The sequence below is a fragment of the Helicoverpa zea genome, chromosome 18 (assembly GCF_022581195.2).
Source record: "Helicoverpa zea isolate HzStark_Cry1AcR chromosome 18, ilHelZeax1.1, whole genome shotgun sequence".
In the NCBI taxonomy this organism is placed as follows: domain Eukaryota; kingdom Metazoa; phylum Arthropoda; class Insecta; order Lepidoptera; family Noctuidae; genus Helicoverpa; species Helicoverpa zea.
In genome coordinates, this window is record NC_061469.1 from 6,800,412 (window position 1) to 6,823,588 (window position 23,177).

Here is a 23,177-nt window from a genome sequence, read left to right on the forward strand (position 1 = left end):
TCGGTAGGTGTGCGCATTTTTTGTCTCCTCCTTCAAAATTTGGGATGCCTTAAATACTGGAACGTTTATCTGGAACGTGCTCTATTCGCGACAGTTTATTTTATGACGTATGTGACGTTTTACTGTTTTTATCAAAGGCAAGGCAATGACAAAATTCGAAACTCCTATGTTAGGCATTCTTTAGACGATCAATTAAAATGTGCAAATTGAAATAAATATTACGAAATGTGTAAAATTAACCGAGTAGAGTATTAACCAATATATATTTATTATTAAGATAAGATATTGTAAAAAGTTATTTGTAAATAAATTAATTTTAAATGTAAACCGAGTAGAGCTAGTATTGAAGATTGCGCCATGACTTTAGACAATGAAAATTTAAATTGCAAAATATTTTTATTACTCAATGTTGTTATCCTATCCCAGCGGTTCCCGAATTCTTTTGGCTTCGGAACCCTTTTCGTTTCACCATTTTTCGGCGGAACCTTACCTTAAGTAAGAAGTAAACTAAAAACGTAAATACACTTAGGTACGGGTCGTGGCGCGTGGTAGCGCACCAAATGGTTATATGGTTAGAGACATATTCATTATACTCAGGCGTAGCATGGCTACCTATCTGCCACAAGGGCGAGAAAACAATTTAGCCGCCCTTGACTTTGTGTATTATGTGAATAGTTTTCAGTTTGAAGACTGACAAAGTAAACGCAAAAAGAAATAGATTGGGTTTGTACAGGTGCGAGGCAAGCGAGCGCGATTTTTTTTAACTAAAAGAAGAAGTTCCAAGCACCCGCTAGCATTGAAAGACATTCAGTGGTAGCCGGTATCGCGAGCGAAGCGAGCGCGAATTTTTTTTAGTTTAAGTACCTACACAAAATAAACAAAACCACTGTAAATTAATAAGGTCTCAAAAAGTACAATCCACAAAAAAAGCAAATGCAAATGAATAAGCAGCTAGCGAAGAAAGCGCTATTGCTTTTTCTGAACCAGAGGAATAATAAATAAACATCAAAGGAAAACTCGACGCAAGAGCGCGAAATTTTTTCGGTGTTGGATACTTGAGCAATGAAACGAACCTAAAAGCATCACACGTAACATGGAGTCGCGAGCGAAGCGAGCGCGAAATTTTCGGATTCGCGGAGGTGCAAAAATTGGAAATAATGTCACACTTTGATTCATGGTAAAAATAGCCACTGGAAATACTCGTATGCCGTTTCATTTCACGTCCTGTCAAATGTATGAAAACGTATAATCCTGGCGATGAAATAAGCCTCGCTACCTACTTTTGCCGATTGCCGAAGACCTGGAGGTATTAAGTTAATCTACAATTTGTTAAAAAACGGAATTTAATTATCTGCTGCCGTGGCCTTCCCCCGCCACTTGTCGCGAAAGTACGAGACTTACACTCCCGAGTGGTACCAACCTACATGGTGCCAAAATGGAATTTTGGAATGCAATATTTAAAACAATTTAATTGAAAATGAATAATAATGTAATATTGTCAAAAGTGAAACGATTTACCATATGGAAATCTTGAATTTTCCACGGAACCCCTGAGGGCCTGTCACGGAACCTCAGGGTTCCGCGGAACCCCATTTGGGAACGGCTGTCCTATCCTACTTATATTATAAATGTGAAAGTTTGTGAGAATGTATGGATGTATGTTTGTTATTCAATCACGCAAAAACGGCTGGACCGATTTGATTGAAATTTGGTATGTAGATAGGTGATACCCTGGATTAATACATAGGCTACTTTTTATCAACACACCACGCGGGCGAAGCCGCTGGCGGAAGCTAGTAACTAATAATTACGACTCAGTTTCATTATTTTTCTTATTTCACTGAAAAATCACCGGCCAACCCCGTTTTAATTGGCCGTTTTAAAGTTAATCATATTTAAAATTAGGCAGGTGACGCTGCGACCGATTGTAAAAAAAAAGAAAGTACCAAGTTAGTCGGCGTGAACAATATTGCTCTCCTGCGAAATTTTCCCTTCCTATCAAGTTATACGCCAAATCACCACTCGTATATCTACACGTGCGAATTTCTATTTCCAACGCTAGGTAAGGTACGACAGGCACAGGATTTTTTTACAATCACTTGTTCGGAATAGGCGAGGCAGAATTATGAAAACTGAGTCAGTACCAGTATAGTTCTAGTAACCTTTATCGAGTCACTCGATTATGTACGGGTTACGCTTCGATATGTTTTTAGCTCAATTCGACTCAAGTACATAACTTTGTGTGCACATTAGAAAAAGGTACAGGTATTACATAAATACAAAAACACTCTCTTTGTTTTGGCATGTATCAAGAGGGGCTGAAAATGGTAGTGGGAACATCCATCCATGCTTTATGTATTGATTATTCACATTCATTATTGTTACTTACGTATTGTTAGGGGAAGTACATAGAGGAATACATAAGCGAGTAAAAAATAAATAATTTAATAAGTACTTTCGAAGGGTTTTACCTATTATTATACACTTGGGGAAGAAGTACATGTCGAAAGTAGAGTAGATTAGGGTGGAGGTCGCTGTGGGCATTCCACAGTGGCCATTACGTACGGTAGATACGCCACTTGTAATCAGTTCATTTAATTAAAACGGTTACGCTCAAATAATTTTGTTTTGATTAGTTGTTAGGCATGATACGGAAATTAAAATTAACGGAATTAATTATAATTTCAATTTCTTTTTGTCAATAATGTTGAATGTTACATGACCTCTATGAAATTTTAATAACCCCTATTTTGGTTGGGATCGTAATAACTGAAAATGGGTGCAGGTCAAATTGGAGGCATTGCCACATTGGGTACCTATTCATTTTTTTCAATAACAAATTTTATGTCTTACTGTATTCTGTAATAAGTAACTAATTGTTATTACAGTGGATATAGATTTTAAAAATGCTCCTGGGTTTATTGGAGAACCAGCAGAAGTATCAGAAGCTCAATATGTTGTAAGTAAGTCCTAATTTAAACTATCCTTCAGTTATGAAATAAAGATCGATATATGTAGTTTAATTGAGCGTCTATTAGAATTGCATTAATTAAATGAGTGATCGAAAGTGATGTGATAACAAACTAGGGAACAAACTTCACAAGAAAAAAATCAATAACTGCACACTAAAATCGTTGTCTCGGAAAATATTAAAAACAAATAACAAAACGCCTAAGTTAGCACTCTATAATGGATAATTTCTTTCGTTCAGGTTCACTTTTTATCACATGCGTTGATGTTTTGCGTGGGGGTGCTTATAGAGGCTCATGTAGTGCTTACACCCGCCACCTGTGTGCACGGAGAAAAATATAAGTTCCCCGTAGTTGCTGGTACACACAGGTTTCTTGAAAATGCGGGAATTACCCGGACTGTGGAGCATCTTTGTATTCATAAAGGTATTTAAATAAATCCGTGTAAATAATCATGCATGATAACTCGTGCCGTAGTAGTATACCTAGGTATCAATATCATTAACAAAATATTCCCTGTTACATAATCTGCTTGCTAAAGGACTTCTGTATCGTATTTAATTACTGCCTTATTGATTTCATTCACTCATGGTCTGTAATTAAAATAAATTCTTAAACTACTAAGCTCAAGGAAGCTGGTATTGCCGCTAAAACTATTAAATGTAGCCTACAAGCCTTTGTCCCAGTTAATAAAGTAATTCGATTTCATCTTAATTAATAGGGATCACGTCTCACGTAATATTTTCATTTTAACTTAGGTTATAATACGTCGCAGCGATGGACGGATTGTATGATTGACAATTTGGCATTAATGGTTCTGAACCACCAGTTTTCTTTCAATAAGCGGGAAGACGGTACCGATTTTTTGCTGAATCGTGTCCGTTACGGTGTAAGTGCACCGAGAGACGAAAGCCTGTACACAGACACCTCATGCAAATATTTTGGTTGGGGCAGTAGAAGAAATGTAAGTTTTATTTATGTCACTCGATTGCATAGGTATCTAGATAAACTCCACATGAAGAACATGCGTCTTCGAAGTCCTTCCTTTATAAGCCGATCAGCCGATCACATCATGAAACAGTTACTAGTCTTTCTTTAATGACATATTTAGAAATCAGTTGGCTTTGCGATATTTTCCATGTGTTTCTGAAATAAATTTACCTACTATCTGGACTAGACATTTTAGTAATATACTTTTGAAAAACCATATCGTTTCGTTTAGCAGTTTATAATTTGATTGTAAGAATCTTATTTGTACCAAGGAGCTACTATTAAAACGCTATAAGAATTTTCTCTTATCCTCAGGGTTATATGATCCCCCTGTTGATTGAGTTATATCGCGTGGACGTGGTGATTTTGCCCAGGAGCAAATGTTTGGCGATGTTTAACTATCAAGACAAATTTCTTTGTATCCAGCAAGGACAGTGCAGGGTAATGTATTCGCTGCGTAACTGACGTAGACAAAACAATTAGCGTTTCATATCCGACTGTTTTGGGGATGTTGAATAGGTAGGTACATCATCAACCCTGACAAATAACATGGTGTAAAAATAATCTGACATTTACTCAAATCTTGCATTAGGTACTTACTTATTTGCCATTGTCAAACATTGTTTTTGTAAGAATTTTGTACGGAGTACGTACGGTACCCTAACTTCTTGTTTGTGAGTTAATTTCATCACTCTTACCACAAATAGGGCAGCATTTTATCAGACATTTAACTTCACTGTACATTGCTATTAGTGTAGTTAAATAATGGTATTTGTGGCAATAAGTGATTTGTTTTAATTTTCAGTCCCCGAAATTCGGAGCTCTGTGTCCAGTAAGTGCATTACTATAGTCTGTCTAAAGCACATATTAAATGTACAAGATTTCACCTTCACAAGCCCGTGTTTATCGCTTATACAAATAGCTTATTGTTCAATGTTGTACAGTGCAAATAATGCAATAAATAACATGCGCGGGCGCAAAACACGTGACCGTGAAAATTTGTGAGAAAACGTAATATATGTTTGTATCCGTGAAAATGTTTTAAGAACCTTATTTGGTGTACTTTTTATGTATTGCTTAATCCAAAACTACTTAAGTTCACTCACAATAGTTAGGTTTTGTACGTCCAATGACAAGTAAACATGGATAAATTCGTGCTTGCAGCTAGCTACGAAAAAGTAGCTTCACTCTATATAAGTATTTTCTTTCGTTTTAGGACGATGTAGGTTCCGTAATCGTATGTTCTGGCTATGCACAAGGAATTATGACATCTCGTCTGGTAGACCGGCCCTGTGGCGTGGGATTCCTGGATTTGAGCAAGTATACAAAGTTCCTGACTTGCGGGGTGGACGACTCTCGCGATGTTCTCGACCATGACACCCACATGGAGTATGATTTCACCACCGTCGGTGTACCTCTCACACCAGAGCTGTCAACCATAATGCCAGAGAATAGCACTAGTATTAGTATGGAAGAACCAATTGCTGACAAAGTCCCAAATAATTAGGTACATAAGTAACAGTATTTGTTTGCTATTTTTTATTACAAAAATTAAACACTTAATATTTGTCTTGGTAAATTGTTTTATTACTATTAATAAGTACCTAAATTAAAGAGTTCTTTTAGAAATTTTAATTAGATGTCCATTTATGGGAAATAATAGCATTTCTATTTTTAGTGGACCGATGTCGTCGGCTTCTATTTTGTATGATCTCACCACGCTCGATATTATACTTTTCATTATAAGCATGCCGAAGTTACGCCCTGAAAAAAAAAAGCAATTAAATTGAAATTACCTATTCTAATCTTAATTTAACAGATTTACGTTACGTTGTTACTGATTTGTCCCTCTCTTCTCTTTATTGCGTCTTTTCACGTGACATTTTAAGCTTAATTTAATTTGCCTAAACTTTTACTCCTAAATATTCCTTACCTATACAATTTCTGGAGCCATAGCTGAAAGGAAGGAAAGCAGCTGGGTGCCTGGTCTGGGAACGTTCTGGTAGGAACCTGTCAGGGTCGAACTCGTCGTGGTCTGGGCCCCACGCTGCCGATCGGTGTATCGCAAAGGCACCGATCACCGCTCCTGTGCCCGCCGGCAGAGTGACTCCACAAGTTGCTTTAAAAAAATTAAAAATCTTCAAATAAACCCAAGCGCAGTTTTGTTTGGATCCAATAAATCAGAAAACATGTTATCACGATTTTAAGAATTAAAAAAGAAACCCGACCAAGTAGATATAAATCTTCATCCTCCAAGCCTTTTTCCCAAACTATGTTGGGGTCGGCTTCCAGTCTAACCGGATTCAGCTGAGTACCAGTGCTTTACAAGAAGCGACTGCCTATTTGACCTCCTCAACCCAGTTACCCGGGCAACCCGATACCCCTTGGTTAGACTGGTGTCAGACTTACTGGCTTCTGACTACCCGTAACGACTGCCAAGGATGTTCAATGACAGCCGGGACCTACAGTTTAACGTGCCATCCGAATTGGTCTCTAAGATATACTTAGAAAGTACATACAAACTTAGAAAAGTTGCATTGGTACTTGCCTGACCTGGAATCGAACCCGCGCCCTCATTCTCGATATAAATATGTAGATTAAATTTTTTTTTTCTACTAAGAATGATATTCTTATATACTATTATATAGGTACATATATACAATCTACATACATATTATATATATATACTTATTAAAAAGTTTTTTTATGTAATTGGAATTCAGAAACTTACGCAAATAGATATCCCTGTCGACATTTCTAGCAATGATTGGTACTACGGTGTAGAGTCGCATGCTCTCTTTGATCACTCGCTCCAAGTAGTGCATCTTTTGTAAGTCATCTTTAGTAGCTCCTTGTGTTGATGATCCGAAAATTGTTTGTTGCCTTAAATAACAACAACAGTTAACTTAATTTTTTTTTACACATTTGCAATTGTCAATCTATTCCGAACTTTAGAGGACATCGAATAAATAATACCCTTTATCTGTCCTGGGGCCCTAAGTGTCTTCAAGTAAAATTTTCCTCTAAATTAGATCAGTAGTGTAACCTGATGGCGTGACTTTAGGATGATTTAAGACAAAGAGCTTACTTACTCTGCTAGAACTTTCTCCTGTGCATCCTGATGTATACCAAGCAGTACGAGAGTGTAAGCGATGACCAGTGCCGTGGTATCATTGCCAGCGATCGTGATGGAGTCAATATGCTCTCGCAGTTGTTCATCAGTAAACTCTATTTCTCTGCCAAATAATAAATCGAGAACTGCACGAAGTTTTCCTTCTGAAACGTATAAAAAAAAAATAATTTCAAACAATAGTAGGTACATAATTTTAATCTTACTTTTTTATCCTTGACAGCAATAAAGGAAAGTAACTCCTATGATAAAATTATCCTAGCAGGTAAAGATAAAGGTTCCAAATATACTAATAATCCCTAGGAAGGTAGGTAAATTTGAGATTCATAAGAGGAGTACATAAGAGAGTACATAGAGAGTACATAAGAGAGTACATACGAGGGTACATAAGAGAGTACATAAGAGAGTATATAGAGATGACATAAGAGAGTAAATAAGAGGAGTACCTATATGAGAAAAGAACATAAGAGTTCATAAGAAGAGTACATGAGAGGAGTACATAAGAGAGTAGGTACATAGAGAGTATATAAGAGAGTACATACGAGGGTACATAGAGAGTACATAAGAGAGTACATACGAGAGTACATAAGAGAGTACATAGAGAGTAGGTACATAAGAGAGTACATACGAGGGTACCTACATAAGAGAGTACATACGAGAGTACATAGAGAGTACATAGAGAGTACATAAGAGAGTACATAAGAGAGTACATAGAGAGTACATAAGAGAGTACATACGAGGGTACATAAGAGAGTATATAGAGATTACATAAGAGGAGTACCTATATAAGAAAAGAACATAAGAGAGTTCATAAGAAGAGTATATAAGAGAGTTCATACGAGGGTACATAAGAGAGTACATAAGAGAGTATATAGAGAGTACATAAGAGAGTATATAAGAGAGTATATAAGAGAGTACATAAGAGAGTACATAGGAGGGTACATAAGAGAGTACATAAGAGAGTACATAGAGAGTACATAAGAGAATACATACGAGAATACATACGAGAGTACGTACGAGAGTACATAAGAGAGCACATAAGAGAGCACATAAGAGAGTACCTACATAAGAGAGTACATACGAGAGTACATAAGGTTCAGAGGAGGAGTACATTAGCTAAGCACAATTACGTATAGGAATATTTATGATAAATTGGCTAGTAGGTAAATACTCAAGAATAAGTAGGTATCGCAATAAATACTTAACTAATCCCATTATAGTTCGGCCATTCAGAGAATGCGTTCCTGACACGTCGCGATTGAACTGACGACGTAACTTTGCAATGGCGTTGCAGTTACGATAAAAATATTTTTCATCCCACCATCTCGGAAAGAGTAGTTTTACCCTTTGATATCTGAGCGCAAAAGTCGTTTTTATCCTCTAGAGCGGCAAAGTGATTTGAATTTAGAACATCGTGTGCAATACTCCATTTGTGACAATCTTGATAAGACTTTTCAAACAAATACATATTAAATAAATAAAATACTGCTTAAAATAATTATTCAATTAATTAAGTATTTTTTATTATTGTTTTTTACACAGATTTTTAACGTCGTTTCATTTTTAAAGTGAGTTTTCAAATATGTTAACTTTAATAGGTACATCTTTTTAATTTGATACTCGTATGTGCGCGCCATTTTGTTTTTTTGCATTTAGTAATTTCCTCGATGAGGTGGGATGAAAAGTTACGTGTTGCACTCGAGTGCAAAGATTTTTCACCTTGTGCTCTTTTGATTCCCTCGCTATCGCTCAGGATTCTAATTATTGAAACACTCGCTACGCTCGTGTTTCAATTTTAGAATCCTTCGCTTGCTCGGTCATCAAAATTGAGCCCGCGGTTAAAAAGCAACTTTGCACTCTTGTATAACAAATAACTATTTGCTGGTTGTTTACCGTTTTAACAATTGAGGAGCATTAAAACAACATTATTATATCAATAATCAATGAATGTTATAATTCAGTCAGTTCAATCGCGACGTGTCAGGAACGCATTCTCTGAATGGCCGAACTTATAAAACACTTAAAATACAATTTAAAAAAACGTTGACGCTTACGTCATTCATAAAACGTTAGAGATTACCTACATCAAGTATGTATGAATGACTTATGACGAAATAGACATATTTTTTTTTGCTCTCTTTATCCACATACCTTATACGCACAATATGCTAATTGCTATATGCTCAAGTCAAAGAATTAAAAAGTCTAATGCAAATATTAAACCTTATATCACCTCGCAAACTGTGCATTAAATATGACTATTTTTCAAAAAGCTCTCTATTTTGCGAACTGTATTCATATTTGAAAATGTAGCCAGATACAAATATTTACAAATTCTCCAACTCAATCGATCTCTATTCTAGGTGTCTCCTCTTTAATAATTGTAACAGTTGGATTGTCAATCTCATAGTTACTTTTAAATTTTTATTAGAAAGTTAAATAAAGCTTTTCGTGGTTTTACTGGCGTTATGAAATCCTTTATGTTCCGAGTACCTACCGATATGAAGTCGTCTAGTGGGGACACTTAATGTGAAAGACAGGAAGCTAAACGTTGCCCGACAAGCTCTTGGCCAAACATAAGTAGTACCTGTACCTACTCCTACTTGATATTTACTAATAGATGACGTCAATATCTAGTGATTAGGTGCAAATAGCTAGATCCTACTACAACGTGTGAAATTCGCAATACTTTGCTATCTTGTAAAAAACACTTACCACGTTGTTCCTTGACGATATTCTTCTTTTTATTCTCTTCGTATTCCAGTCGCCTTTTTTGGACGACCTGCAAAGTTAGAAGTAAGTATGTAGTAAAAGCCAGTTTAGGTAGTATTTTTTTTCACGTAGATTTCTGAACTTACTTCATCTGTGAACTTATGAGTCAAGTCGATGTTATCCTTCTGTTGTTTAGCGTACTGTGTAAGGTTGAAGAGGCAGTCTGGTTGGAGCCAAACTTTGAATAGACGCATGTTGAGAATCGTCATAACTGTGTGACGAGCGCGAAGGTAAGGAGTATCAGGTGATTGCTGGACTCCCATACGCTCGCCCATGGCTGTTTCTGTAGATAAATAAAGGAATAGGAATCTGAGTTAAGAAGAAAAGCTGTAAAAAACTGCTATTGAACACACTTCGTGTTCAAAGCGTCAGTTGACAAGAGTTTTTGCAAAAACTTACCAAATTGAACAGTTTAATTAAGAATGTAGGTCTTATCATCAAGGTGGATCATGGATGGACCAAATATTTTTAGGATCGAGATCTAAATGATCTGTGTATTTCATATCTGATTCTCAATAGTCCATCTTAACTTACCAAAAACAATGTCCAAGGTACAAGCAGTAATGTACTTAAGTACATCGAACTTATCTCCGTCAACTCTTTCCGCGAGTCGGTCTATAAGCACGTCCGCTTGTTCCGCTATGACTCCCAAGTATTCTTCAACTACTTTGTTATGGAAAACCGGTAATAACACTTTTCTATGTGTTTTCCATAGGTTCACTGTGAAACATAAATATGGATGTTGAAGTAGTTACGTCATTCCGTAAGTACCTAGTTGGGTCAATCTTTGTAAATAAGTACTAGAGTTAAAGAGCGATTTATCCGTAATTTAAACTAAGTATATGGAGTATAGTAATATACATACATATGTAGGTAATTATTCGCGAATCAGAATAGTAGGTACATAAAGACGTAAGAGCATTTTTTATATCTCCAACATTAGATAATCTTGTTTTTGTTTATATGACGGATTTACACTGAGAGTTTGTGTCAACCACAATTTTAATATATCAGGGAAAGTTAATTCTTTTTTCTAATTTCTTTAGTCATGATTAAAAACAAAGAAAATATGAACATATTTTTTTTTGTGTCAGTCAATTTATTCAACCAGGATATCCTAGATATAAGGATATCCCAGGATGTCCTTGTTTCATGATAGAATTGAGCAACTCAATGCGATGCGTAGCACAGTAGCTGATTGCCTAGAACTAATATCGAAGTCATAATATTGCAATTTCAAGCTAATGTTAAAAGCAAACAGTAAAATACTTATATTCTGTCGTAGGCAGACGTGCAAAAATATATTGTAATTATTTGTTTTATTGGCAGTTAAGTGGAAAGAATTATAAATTATCCGGTCATTTACTTTAGTAATTTATAAGTTTTATCGGAAAATCACTAGTTTTTGGTATGTAGGCGGGGTTTCCTACATAACGTCTAGAGGTGCGGCATAATAGACATGAACTCAAAAAGCAAATAATTTACACAAATGAAGTAAAGACGCAATATCAAAAGAAATATTGTATCAGAGACAATATTTGCGAAATGACAGATTAAGAATTCATGGTTCGTACATTTGCTCGCGCTTAGTTCACATTTGTAATTAGATTCAACACGTTTGATAAACACGGCATGTTTACCTGGTGCCACGAAGAGCCCGTGACCTAGCCAAGGCCGTAGGAACCGATACACTACATCCTTGTCAAGGCAGTTCTCTAGTACAACCTGCGCGTCTCTGGGATCTCCGATTGCTGGAATATCAAACATATTACAATAAATCTTACTACTGTAATTTTGGGGACAAATATTTTAATTTCAGAGAAAGAAGATGGAAGAAGAACAAGATATGTTGCTGCAACCCTAAAAAAATTGGGATGGGGGGTAGAGAGTTAACTACCATAATGGCGTAGAGTCGCGTATATGCCGTTCAACCCGGGCAGCAATTGACAGGAAAAAAATATATAATTTTAAATATTTTCTTATCGCAACTACCAATTCAGGCGAGATCAAAAATTAACAAATCTTATCAATTTTTGAGAAGGAATAGACATAATTAAATATTTTACCTTATTTTGTACGTTTATGTGTGATATACATAATTTGACTGGTTATTTAGAGTTTTTTGAACTGGTCTGCTTGGTAGTGCATGCACGTGTAAAGATATTATTCAGAAAGAATGTCAAGGAAGTTTATTTTGTAGGTACTAATAAATTTCAAGAAAAAGAAGATGACGTAATATTACCAGGTTATTAATTTCATTAAGGGCTGATTTTTCAATCGCCAGATAACCATCAGATAACTCCTATCTGAGGAGTATTTTTAACGTTTTGACAGCTTTTGTATTGAAAATATGTCAAACCGCCATATTTATTCCTCAGATAGAAGTTAACTGATGATTGAAAAATCAGCCCTAAGTAACCTATAACTTAGACGGTAATTAATTAATATTCTACTCTCGTATATATCTAATTTAATAAAACTGTGTTTGTTTGTTGGTGACGTTTTTGACGCTCTCTGCTTCTGCGAATATACCTATGTACATACTTAGGTACTCCTTACCTTTAGTACGTTAGCATAGACGTGACAACTTACCTACGTATAATTTAGGGCCAAGCCAAAGCTTCGCAGAGTTTTTGTGTTTGAAAGCCAAATTCGCGACAGTCCAAAGGTTCTTAAGCATTTCTGGAACAAAGGGTTATGCTAATATAGGTAAGTAAACAAGCAAGTTTGTCATCTGTTATGAATGACGGATAAGTAAACGTTTTGAAGGCGCATCTATATGTAAATACTATGTACCTACTTATTGCCCTCGAGTACTTCGTCAATAGATGCAGTGGCCGAGCAAATAGTTCAAGAGTCACAGTACTTACGACATACCTTTGAAGTAAGGTATTATGTTACGCGAGTTCCACAAGGATGTTGAATAAATTAGTTATGTACTTATCTAGATTCGAAAAATCATAATAGATATAGCTTGACCGTTTTGACGATCAGAGGTGAACTTTCAGGTTATATTAGTGGCTAGATAATATTGACGATGTTCTCTCAGCTTCCTAGAGTCTAGGGTCCTAGCTTTGGTCTAAAACTAAAAGTTTCCGTCAATGGCGACACTGTAGCATTTTATATTATACTAGCCATTTTCCCGCGGTTTGAACCGCGTCCCGTGGGAACTCTGACCCTTCCGGGATTTTATATGGCGTATGTTACTCGTGGATAAGTATATCTTAGACACCATTGACTGTGTTTCGGATGGCACGTTAAACTGTAGGTCCCGGCTGTCAGTGAACATCCTTGGCAGTCGTTACGGGTAGTCAGAAGCCAGTAAATCTGATACCAGTCTAACCAACGGGTATCGGGTTGCCCGGGTAACTGGGTTGAGGAGGTCAGATAGGCAGTCGCTTCTTGTAAAGCACTGGTACTCAGCTGAATCCGGTTAGACTGGAAGCCGACCCCAACATGATACTCGTTAATAATGTAGCTTTGGAATGGTGAAAGAATTTAGTAGAAAGTAGTCGTTTTTGAACCTATTCATTACAAACAAATAAACATACAAGGTTTTCCTCTTTTTTATATTAGTGTAGATATTGCATCGTTAATTTATTGTGAAATTCAACTCCTGCTCTGACGAAGTTGTTGATAGAGTGGTTTTATAGATATTAAAAGTATCAACTTACGCTGGGTATCTCCTAAGAAGAGTGAGCCATTTCCAATGAGTGGTAGAGTCGGGAGCACGGGCAGAGATTTCGTCATGCGATCCATGCGTCGCGCATGCGCAAGCCAGTATATCCAGTAGATGCATACAGCTATGAATATTATCGTTAGAATAATCATGGCGAGCACCTAAAATTAATAAAAAATATAAAATAAACTTATAAAATAAAAAAATATATATAAAATAAATAATAAAGAATAGGTGATAAGCATTTTATTCTTTAAATTATGTAGACGACAGAACGCCAACTGCATTTGTACATTTTCCTTGTTATTACCAAAAAAGTACCTACTCAATAATGCATAATAATTTTTGCCTGACAACAACTTTTCAAAATCCAACAAAATTGTTACCTTCCCTGCCTCGATATTCCTAAAAAGTTAGTATATAATTATGTCTACTTTCTAAGTCATGCACACATCTGCTGGTTATCTTTTACTGGGCATATGAAGAAGTACCTAAGTGATGGGCCCACTCTTATTTTTTGGAAAAAAATTAATCTTAGCCAAAAAATATTCCGGTTTGACTTCATTTTTACGATGCACACGTGACTGGTATACTTGTAGATGGATATTTAAAAGTTCAAAAGATTTTGAGGAAAATATTTATTTATTATACTTAGTGCTATCAGGGAATACGGTCACTGTTTAGCTATATAGAGGCGTATCTCTGGCTAGAAAGAATTAAGGTGAGCTGTATTAATTAAAAATCCAAAAATATTGTAGGTACGTACTTAGAGTCAGCCTTTTGTTTTGTGGTTTTTAATTTGTTTATTGCCTAAATAATATAAGACTGAAATAAAATGTTTCCATTGGGCGTTTTTGAAGGTAAGAGAAGAGTAACTTAACGCTTATACGTTCTATTGTACTTGAATACATGAACGATCTACATTGCGGATCTATTTTCGTCGATACTTCTCCGAAAAAGTGACAAGTTGGACACCTACGATGTTTTATATAGAATATATCAGTCACAATCAGTAATTTATAAAAATATTCGCTTCTGCTCGCGGCTTCGCCCGCGTGGTGTGTTGATTAGAAGTAGCCTGTGTTAATCCAGAGCCTATCTACACACCAAATATCAACTGAATCGGTTCAGCCGTTTTTGCGTGAAAGAATAACAAACAAACATTCTCATAGACTTTCACATTTATAATATTAGTAGGATATGTTCAAGCGATTGCGTTTTTTTTAATATCCGACGTGACGTCAGGTCTATGTTATTTCACTACGCTACGTTAAATAGGACATAAGACCAACCTGAGACATGCTAAGTGAAACTATCAATATTATGTTGGAAACATTTTATTCACGAGAAAATATTTTCCTTTACTATAAGACTGGGCCGCATGCCAGACGGCACGTAGGTTTTAGAGATCCGCAGCCAAGGGAACCATATTTTAGGGAATTTATAATAAGCATGCCAAATGAGCCATTTTGTCTGTCCTCAGCTGCAATCCGTGGGTTTGCGATGCCAGAAATCTGTGCCTTTGAGTAAAGTAATATCGTTGATGAAGTGTCGTTGATGTTGATTAACGAAATACTATCGTTGCGTGAAAATCTGTATTTACGGGGTAATTTAACATTACCGACTGCGAATAATTATTATTTTGTTCGGTTAATGGGTTTATTTGGTACATTACGATTAACTACAGATATCTTACGCAGAGACGGCATTTTAGCATTGACTGGGTCCTGCAAATAAGTTTTATATGCTGAATTGAAATCTTAAACTCACTACCAGTTAATGCACGTGTTAAATGATAACGCGTTTTCAATTATCGATGATTTGCCACATCGCTAAATAATGTTAATAAACTCTATGTCTATGTCTGAATGTCTATGTATTAAATTCTATAAAAAAATGAAAATTTAGTTTTCACGACAAATTAGCAGATTTATGTGATTATATAAAAAGAGTTGGCAGTGGTTAAGGTCACGGCATTTTTGTTTTACATACATACTGTGAGGTTACCTGTCTTATATCAGTAAAACCCAAGCCCAGGGTTCGCATTAATTACGCAGACACATTGTTCGCGAACGCGAATTGTGCAAAGGATTGTTACGAACTTCCTATTTCGCTTAATTATTTAGTCACCTTATCAGCATTTTATCCAATATACCTACTCAACACGTATCGGAGGAAAAAAGAACGTTGATTTTCCAGTTAAAAAAATGATGTTTTTTCGAAAATACTATTCTATACCTAACAATTAAAATTATAAAGGCTAATACTCACAATTCTCTTAACTTCAAATGAAAAACTAAATTTTCTTCCTTCAACGCACTTGATCTTATTTCCATTAGAGGCGCGGACGAGTAACGCCGCTCGCGATTACAAATCAACTTATGTTAAAATCGTAGCACCGAACTGAGTAATGAGCTTTATTTACTCACTCACATCTAAACATACTTATATTGATATTACTTAGCTTGGTATTCGATAATAAGTTCCAGTTTATCAGAACTACACGTTCCAAGTGATAAATAGAACCTTGAACCATAAAATTATTCATAAAATGCATAAGTTGTAACCTTCTAAGAAATACATAACTATAGAAATTAGATTACATAGAATGTATGCTCTCAATTAGAGCCTTTATTGTTTACACTGTTTGAAAATAGTTCTTTCGTTTTGTCAAAGTAAGTACCTACCTACTTATTTGACCATTTGAATATTGACTCGCATCACGAGTACTTAGCTTTTGAACGCAAATTCTTAAATTTTGGACAACGAAATGTGTCCACAATTGTTCTAGAACATTTTACATCAGGATATCACCTTAAAGTGTATTATAGGTAAAGTAATCATGATTTATAAAATATCTTCAATTTTTCTCATAGTAACGTTAAAATCTCGGTGAGGTGATAATTAGACCTAGTGATGCTACATCTGCGCTAGCAAATAGAACATACCAGTTGCCAGGATACGTTTAGGTAAAACGATGATTTATTATCTTTAAAGTACAGTTTGTATGGACATCGCAAACGTGCCAGAGTAGGTAGGTATTGTACATAATTGAAAAGTTTATTCATAACATTTTAAAGATATTTCATTAGCACTCTTTTAAAAGTGATCAAATTGGGCAAGACAATCCTCAGTGACTGTTATTTCTGCCCTCCCTGTAAACTTGATGACACTGAAACAAATTCTAATCGAGTATGTATGCCAGTAGCTTCGTTTTTCAGTCGGTTTTCTGTAGACAGGTTAATTATCTCGCATCTTTATATCACGAAAGGGTCAACATAAATTTTGATCTTTCAACTTACTTTATCTAATCATATATAAAAATACTAAGTTAGAGATTAGTTTTCCATTGAAATATCTTTACTCACTGAATTGTATGTTTTCAGTTTTGCTGAGCGTTGACTTCGGTCAATAGTACGCAAACTTTACATAGGCCTTATAGACGTCATGTGACGTCATACACACATAATTCGATCCTCATTGGCGACTTATTCACAAGATACATTTGAAGTGCTTTTAAGGAAACGTCCGTAAAACTATAACTCTATTCGTCTTACTTTTCAGTGTAACGCGCGACATTATGGTGACAAGATCGGCATAGATACAGTGTTCTATAAAATTACAAAAGAGTTTTTATTCACAAATAGAAGATGTTGGTTTTGATATTAATAGTGGTGTTAGCTGCTCTATATTATGTAAAGTTTAGACATTCACGTAAATTGCTGTATCAGTTTTCTGAAACTTTGCCCAATGTTGGTGATCTGCCATTAATAGGACATACCCATTGGTTCATTGGTGGGCCTGAAAGTAAGTTAGCACTTTACGTGGTCATTTTTGTTTTTTGAAATTAGAGCAGTGTTAACTTTTTGTGTTAATTTTCAGGGATTCTAAACAATATACGAAAGTTAGTTGAAAAAATTGAAAAGTTGGACAGTGTCACTAAGATTTGGATTGGACCGTCTCTTTACATAGGTAAGTTCAATTTCAGTTTTTCAAATTAGAAAATAAGGTGTTTCAAAAGAAAAGTTTATATGGTTTAACAAATATTATTTTTGTGTTCTTCTAGTGAGTTTAAACCCTGAGGACGTGCAGAAGATATTGGAGAACTGCCTCGAGAAAGATTACAGTTATAAATTCCTCCAAACTTGGCTTGGAAATGGACTTTTTGTTGCACCAGGTATATTTTTTAAATAAGAACCATATTTACAAACTTAAAATTATACTATTTATTTCAGGATAATAAATAACTGTTAAACATATTTTATTTAATAAAAAGATATTACGTACAAACGCTTAGGAAAATAACCAAGATTTATTTTACAAATGTATAGAACCATTTAACACCATACAATAACGAGCAAATAAATTATCTGAACCCGTGAACAACATAAACAAATGGTCATAGTCCTAACAATAAGCATGCAATTTCCTAGCAATTCAAACTTTACAAAGTAACACAATAAAGCACAAACATAGCATTAAGGTGTCTGTATTGACATTTCCTCAATGATATTGCGTAGTTGGATGATCATTGGTCATGTCAATACAATGTTTTCCAGATAACTTACAATTAATTTTTATATACAATCGTTGTTTATCCCGTAGCCATTTCGTAGCGCTCGTAGCACGCAGGGGTCGTAGTCAGTTCTGGAAAATTCTATCGTAGCACGCGTAGTCATGCGTAGCGGCTTCGTAGCACTTGTAACCAAAATACATAATTATTATGAAATTTTTATTTAATATTTGTTCCTAATGTATTTAAATGACGTTTTTATTTACAGTCGATTTATGGAAAGCTCACAGGCGGTTACTCCTGCCGATATTCCACAACCGTATCGTTGAGGATTACATAGAAGTGTTCGGGGAACAGGGAAATATTCTCGTCAAGACTTTGGGCGAGCAAGTTGGGAAGCGACCCTTCGATGTCTATGAATACGTTACGTCATGTATGCTGGACATCGTGTTTGGTGAGAACTTGTGATTAATGCAGTTGCAAGTTTACCTTGACATCTTAGAATATTATTATTTTTTTGTTTCCTGTTGCTTGACAGTCATGGAGGATAATGTTGATTTGACAGATTGCAGATATCGATCATCATCATCATCATCATCTCAGCCATAGGACGTCCACTGCTGAACATAGGCCTCCCCCTTTGATCTCCACAGATACCTGTGGAGATGATATCGATGTTACTTAAAAATATTTTTAATATACTTAACGGACTTTCTGCTCTAATTTTAACTTAAAACTTTAATTTTTTAAAATCCATTGCCTATATTTATCATCTCCATGCACATCAACAAACTGAATATACCCATTTATTTCCCAACAGAGACAGCAATGGGCGAGAAGATGGACGTGCAACACAACCCGGACACGCCGTACCTGCGCGCGCGCAAGACGGTCATGTCGATCATCAACATGCGCCTGTTCAAGGCGTGGCTGCAGCCCGACGCGCTCTTCAGTCTGACGTCACTAGCTAACGTACAGAAAGAGAGTATTGATGCCACGCATAAGTTCACCGATGAGGTAAGAGTACAAACTTGGCAAACAGTACTTTTTGAACGCCAAAATTTACAAAAGAAATTCCCAAATCACCTACCCTTCTTTACTATTATGTTTGAATAGTTTAAAAGGTGTTGATGTCTCAAGAATGCTAGCTTTAGGAGGCATAAATTAACAGACTTTTAGCATTTGACAAAAGTCAAGCCGAAGTTTATATTTCATATAGGCCTTTGCAAAAAAAAAAACAAACCTCGTTGCCCGTTTGTAAGTTTCGTTAAAAACCAAATTGCGGTGTAGCAACCGGCTTGTACTTAGCACGTGCACTGTTACGATACCTAAGTCCAAAAAAAACATAAATAATAAAAAAAATATAAGAACGTGCATTTATCTAGTTTAATACAACTTTGATAAAAAAGTAACAATAAGTGGAACCACTTTAAAGTGTTTGTTTCCTCAAGGAGATATACCTACATTTTTTAAATATTTATTAATCGTCTTGCAACCTCTTGTAACTCGTCTTTCGACAATTTTTTATTATTTATTAGTTTTTACTCAAAATGATTTTGAAAAATAACAATTTATGTAAAAAAGGTTATAACCTGTTAAGATTTGACATACCTATCGTTGGATGAGATCAAACACCATACATTGGATGATATTTTTCTTTCTTGTTACAGGTGATAAGCAAGAAAATAGCTAGTTTTGAGAAATTGAGTCACAAAGATGGTAATTATCTGCATTAATTAACATTTGTTAATATAGAAAACCGACTATATTATTTAAAACAAGCTCCCGCCAGCGTCAGCCAGCCAGTCTCACCCGGGAACTACTCCCGAATAAAATCCCTTAGCCTGTCTCGATAAATGAGCTACGTGAAATTGAAAAAAAAAATCGGTACTGTGGTCGTTAAGATTAGACGGTTAAAACAATTAAACACGCTCTTCAGCTACATACCAGTAGGTTTATTAGTAGATATAATTTTAAATGTTTATTAAAGATAAATCTTATTTCCAGGCAGAAAAGATATTCTTCAGTTACTATTAGAAAGGAAGTTAGCGTTCAGTAACATAGAACTACGGGAACACATTGACTCGATCACGATAGCCGGTAATGACACCACGGCGCTCGTCATATCTTACGCGTTGGTGTTGCTGGGAGACCATCCAGATGCACAGGACAAAGTTTATAAAGAGTAAGTATACCTATAAATTTATGGAAAAAAAATGTTGGTAAAAATTGAATTGTAGTAGATTTGGCGGTCCCTCTTTCGATACTTGGTTTAATTTTATTAAGTGACATTCAGAATTAAGCAATACCAGAAACTATTTTTTTACCGACTCCAAAAAAATTTGGTTCTCAGTTTGACCCGTATTTATTAGTCTGTGCGCGTTTATCTCATCATTGGTTGAACCGCTTCGATGCGGTTTTCAGCAAAGTATTTGTTAGGAGAGGGTTTTACGTATATTATAGAAGTCGGTTTATTTTTTTTTGTAATTTTACTATCTATAAGTATTTTTAAAATTTTTAGATTACAAGGTATTTTTGGAGACTCAAAAAGGGTGCCTACTAAGGAAGATTTAACGAAGATGGAATACCTTGAAAGAGTAATCAAGGAGACGATGCGGTTATACGCCGTGGTGCCCATCATTGCCAGAACAACACAGAAAGAACTAAAGCTATGTAAGTATTAAGTATGTGATTAGTGGAATAAATCAGAAAATATAGCATACACATATTGTGACCACACTAAATTACATTATATTAAAAAATATCGTGAAGCGTAGAAAAATATAGGTATCTACTGTTCGATTTCCTTGTGTAAATAAACCTCTTTAAATATTAGCATTCGAAACAGGTATAAAAAAAGATAGGAAGGAAGATAATTTATCGCCAATTCCAACTCCTATCGTTTATGTCTTTTGTACTATATTAGACCGGTTTTTCATATCAACAAAAACATTATTATTTTCCTTACTAATTTATGTCTTGTTTTTCATTAGCCACGTGCACGATACCCGCTGGCGTGGGTTGTGCAGTAGTGCCAATGGTGTTACACCGGTCGAAGAAACTGTGGGGACCTGATGCAGACAGCTTCGACCCTGACCGATTCCTGCCAGAGAACAGTGTGGACAGACATCCCTGTGCTTACATACCGTTCAGCTATGGGACACGGAACTGTATAGGTGATTATACTTTGTATACTAGAGTATCTAATGCTGCTTACAGAGGTTTCCCTTGGCCTCAAACTGACATAAAGTAACCGAATAAAATAATGACACATTCTTACCAGCAAATATCTTATAGAACAACTTGTAGTCGTCAATTGTTTGCTGCACCAAAAAACAAAACAAAAATAAACGATCTGAAAATTCGCTGGTAATGGTGGTAGTGATTTGCGATTAAAACCGAATTGCCATTAATCCTGTAGAATTTTGCCATTGTGTGTGGCGTACCTAATCATTTGTGTAATGTTGAAGTCAAAGGCAATTATCTTTTTGTTTCAGGTCGTCATTTTGGAATGCTTGCCATGAAAAGTATCCTCGCTACTTTTCTGAGAACGTACAAAGTTTCTTCGAAAACACCCGATCGTTTGAAAATAGAAATACTTCTCTTCCCAGTCGATGGACATCAAATAACTATTGAAAAACGGTTATAATTGTGTATCAACACCATTGTGTTACAGGTTACAGTACAAAGAAGTTTTGCAATAATTTTATAATTTCTTTCATAATAACTATCTATATATGATTACAATTGTACGAGTATCTAGCTAATAAGGACATACTTAATTAAGGTTTAGGTATATTTTTATAGATTGTAGATGTAAATAATTCATAAATAAATATACTTTTATTTTGTTTTGTTTAGAACATGTGTTTTTCTTTTCTCAAAGATACTTAAGAAGATACCTACCTCAAAACCTTTTATAACACCCAGTTCAATATTTGAAATACCAATTGAATAAATATCTCTTGCTAAGGAGAAACATAATGAAATAGCCATCAAATCAAAGCTTCTAATTTTCACACAGCTGTGAGAGAGAAAACAAAAAATGCATTAACTTGATATCATCAGCGCGCATGCGTTTATTGCATTTTTCGTTCTAGCCAGCTAGGGCTCTCCCGGGCTAGCCAGTCGGCGTTGGTCTGTATTGAGTTATCTTGCGCCATAAAACACGATCCTAGTGTTAATAAAACTAGGTAGGTAAGTGTTTATGTTGTGAACTTTCCTTATGGATTTAATTTATTCATGATTGCGTTAAGAGTTATATCAACAAAGACAAAGAGAGCTTTATGATATATAAATCTATTCCACACTTCTACATATCACACTACCCATAATAAAGAAGCAACATTTTTATTTGTTTGGTACCATTCTTTATGGTATATCTCCAAAACTATTACACCGATTAGAAACAATATTTACGGTGGGGATATATCCCCGATCACTAGCCCCGAGTAACATTGGCTAAAGTCCGGGTATGGGAAGAAGTTTACACGGCACGCGGGAACCAGACACCTATAAACCTATATGCCTATACATATATGTATATGCGCGCGAAAATCGGTAATCCTTCTTGGCAGTCGGCTAAAATGACTATATTCTATTGTTTTTCAGTCACGGTCAGTCACGGCTACCAGTGATATCAACCCGACAATGCTGTGTGCAAAGAGTGACTGGGATAAGACTATATCATACGTAAGTATATCTAAAATCAATCTTTATAGAATTAAAAGTGCCCCCCATTTAGGTACTGTAGAGATGTAGTACTGAAGTAGATTAGAAGTAGGTTTTATTAATTGTAATTGATACTGGCCGGACAATGATATAAATAGAAATAGAATAGTTTTTATATATTGAAGTATGTGACTTCACCCCCGAGTCAGCGAATAAACGCAAAGTTAAAGTTATTATTGAATGTTTTAATTTAATATCCTGAAGATCCCCGGTTCCTAGCGCACCACGCGCTACAATTTGGTGGAGGCGCCGACGCCAAAGCCCCAGTATAATTTTCAGGTCATTACCGCGAAAAAGTCGCGTGGTGACACGACGTCGAAGACGGGAAGGAAAGCCTGGAAGATGAACCCTGGGCACTGATTCTAATGAAATATTGGAATACGGAGAAAAGAG

General features: G+C 35.6%; 3 protein-coding genes across 3 annotated transcripts; 2 read left to right on the plus strand and 1 right to left on the minus strand.

Annotated features, from left to right (window-relative positions):
- Window positions 1-2,337: 2,337 nt before the first annotated feature.
- On the plus strand, window positions 2,338-5,532 carry LOC124639089 (azurocidin-like). The gene is made up of 7 exons (XM_047176314.1): window positions 2,338-2,812; window positions 2,889-2,959; window positions 3,212-3,395; window positions 3,728-3,933; window positions 4,275-4,400; window positions 4,765-4,791; window positions 5,176-5,532. Exons 1-7 carry the CDS (start codon window positions 2,776-2,778, stop codon window positions 5,464-5,466), a joined length of 942 nt encoding a protein of 313 aa, XP_047032270.1. The 5' UTR covers window positions 2,338-2,775; the 3' UTR covers window positions 5,467-5,532.
- LOC124639088 (cytochrome P450 4V2-like) lies at window positions 5,525-15,964 on the minus strand. The gene is made up of 11 exons (XM_047176312.1): window positions 15,812-15,964; window positions 13,536-13,701; window positions 12,454-12,543; window positions 11,502-11,612; window positions 10,396-10,581; window positions 9,948-10,144; window positions 9,805-9,871; window positions 7,052-7,235; window positions 6,691-6,842; window positions 5,893-6,078; window positions 5,525-5,723 (listed from the first exon to the last, which is right to left on the minus strand). The coding sequence occupies exons 2-11, from the start codon at window positions 13,690-13,692 to the stop codon at window positions 5,569-5,571; spliced, it is 1,485 nt and encodes a 494-aa protein (XP_047032268.1). The 5' UTR covers window positions 13,693-13,701; window positions 15,812-15,964; the 3' UTR covers window positions 5,525-5,568.
- Window positions 15,965-17,092: 1,128 nt separating this feature from the next.
- On the plus strand, window positions 17,093-21,913 carry LOC124638862 (cytochrome P450 4c3-like). The gene is made up of 10 exons (XM_047175988.1): window positions 17,093-17,347; window positions 17,423-17,512; window positions 17,607-17,717; window positions 18,322-18,507; window positions 18,874-19,070; window positions 19,724-19,772; window positions 20,061-20,238; window positions 20,575-20,726; window positions 21,047-21,229; window positions 21,551-21,913. Exons 1-10 carry the CDS (start codon window positions 17,191-17,193, stop codon window positions 21,700-21,702), a joined length of 1,455 nt encoding a protein of 484 aa, XP_047031944.1. The 5' UTR covers window positions 17,093-17,190; the 3' UTR covers window positions 21,703-21,913.
- Window positions 21,914-23,177: the final 1,264 nt, after the last annotated feature.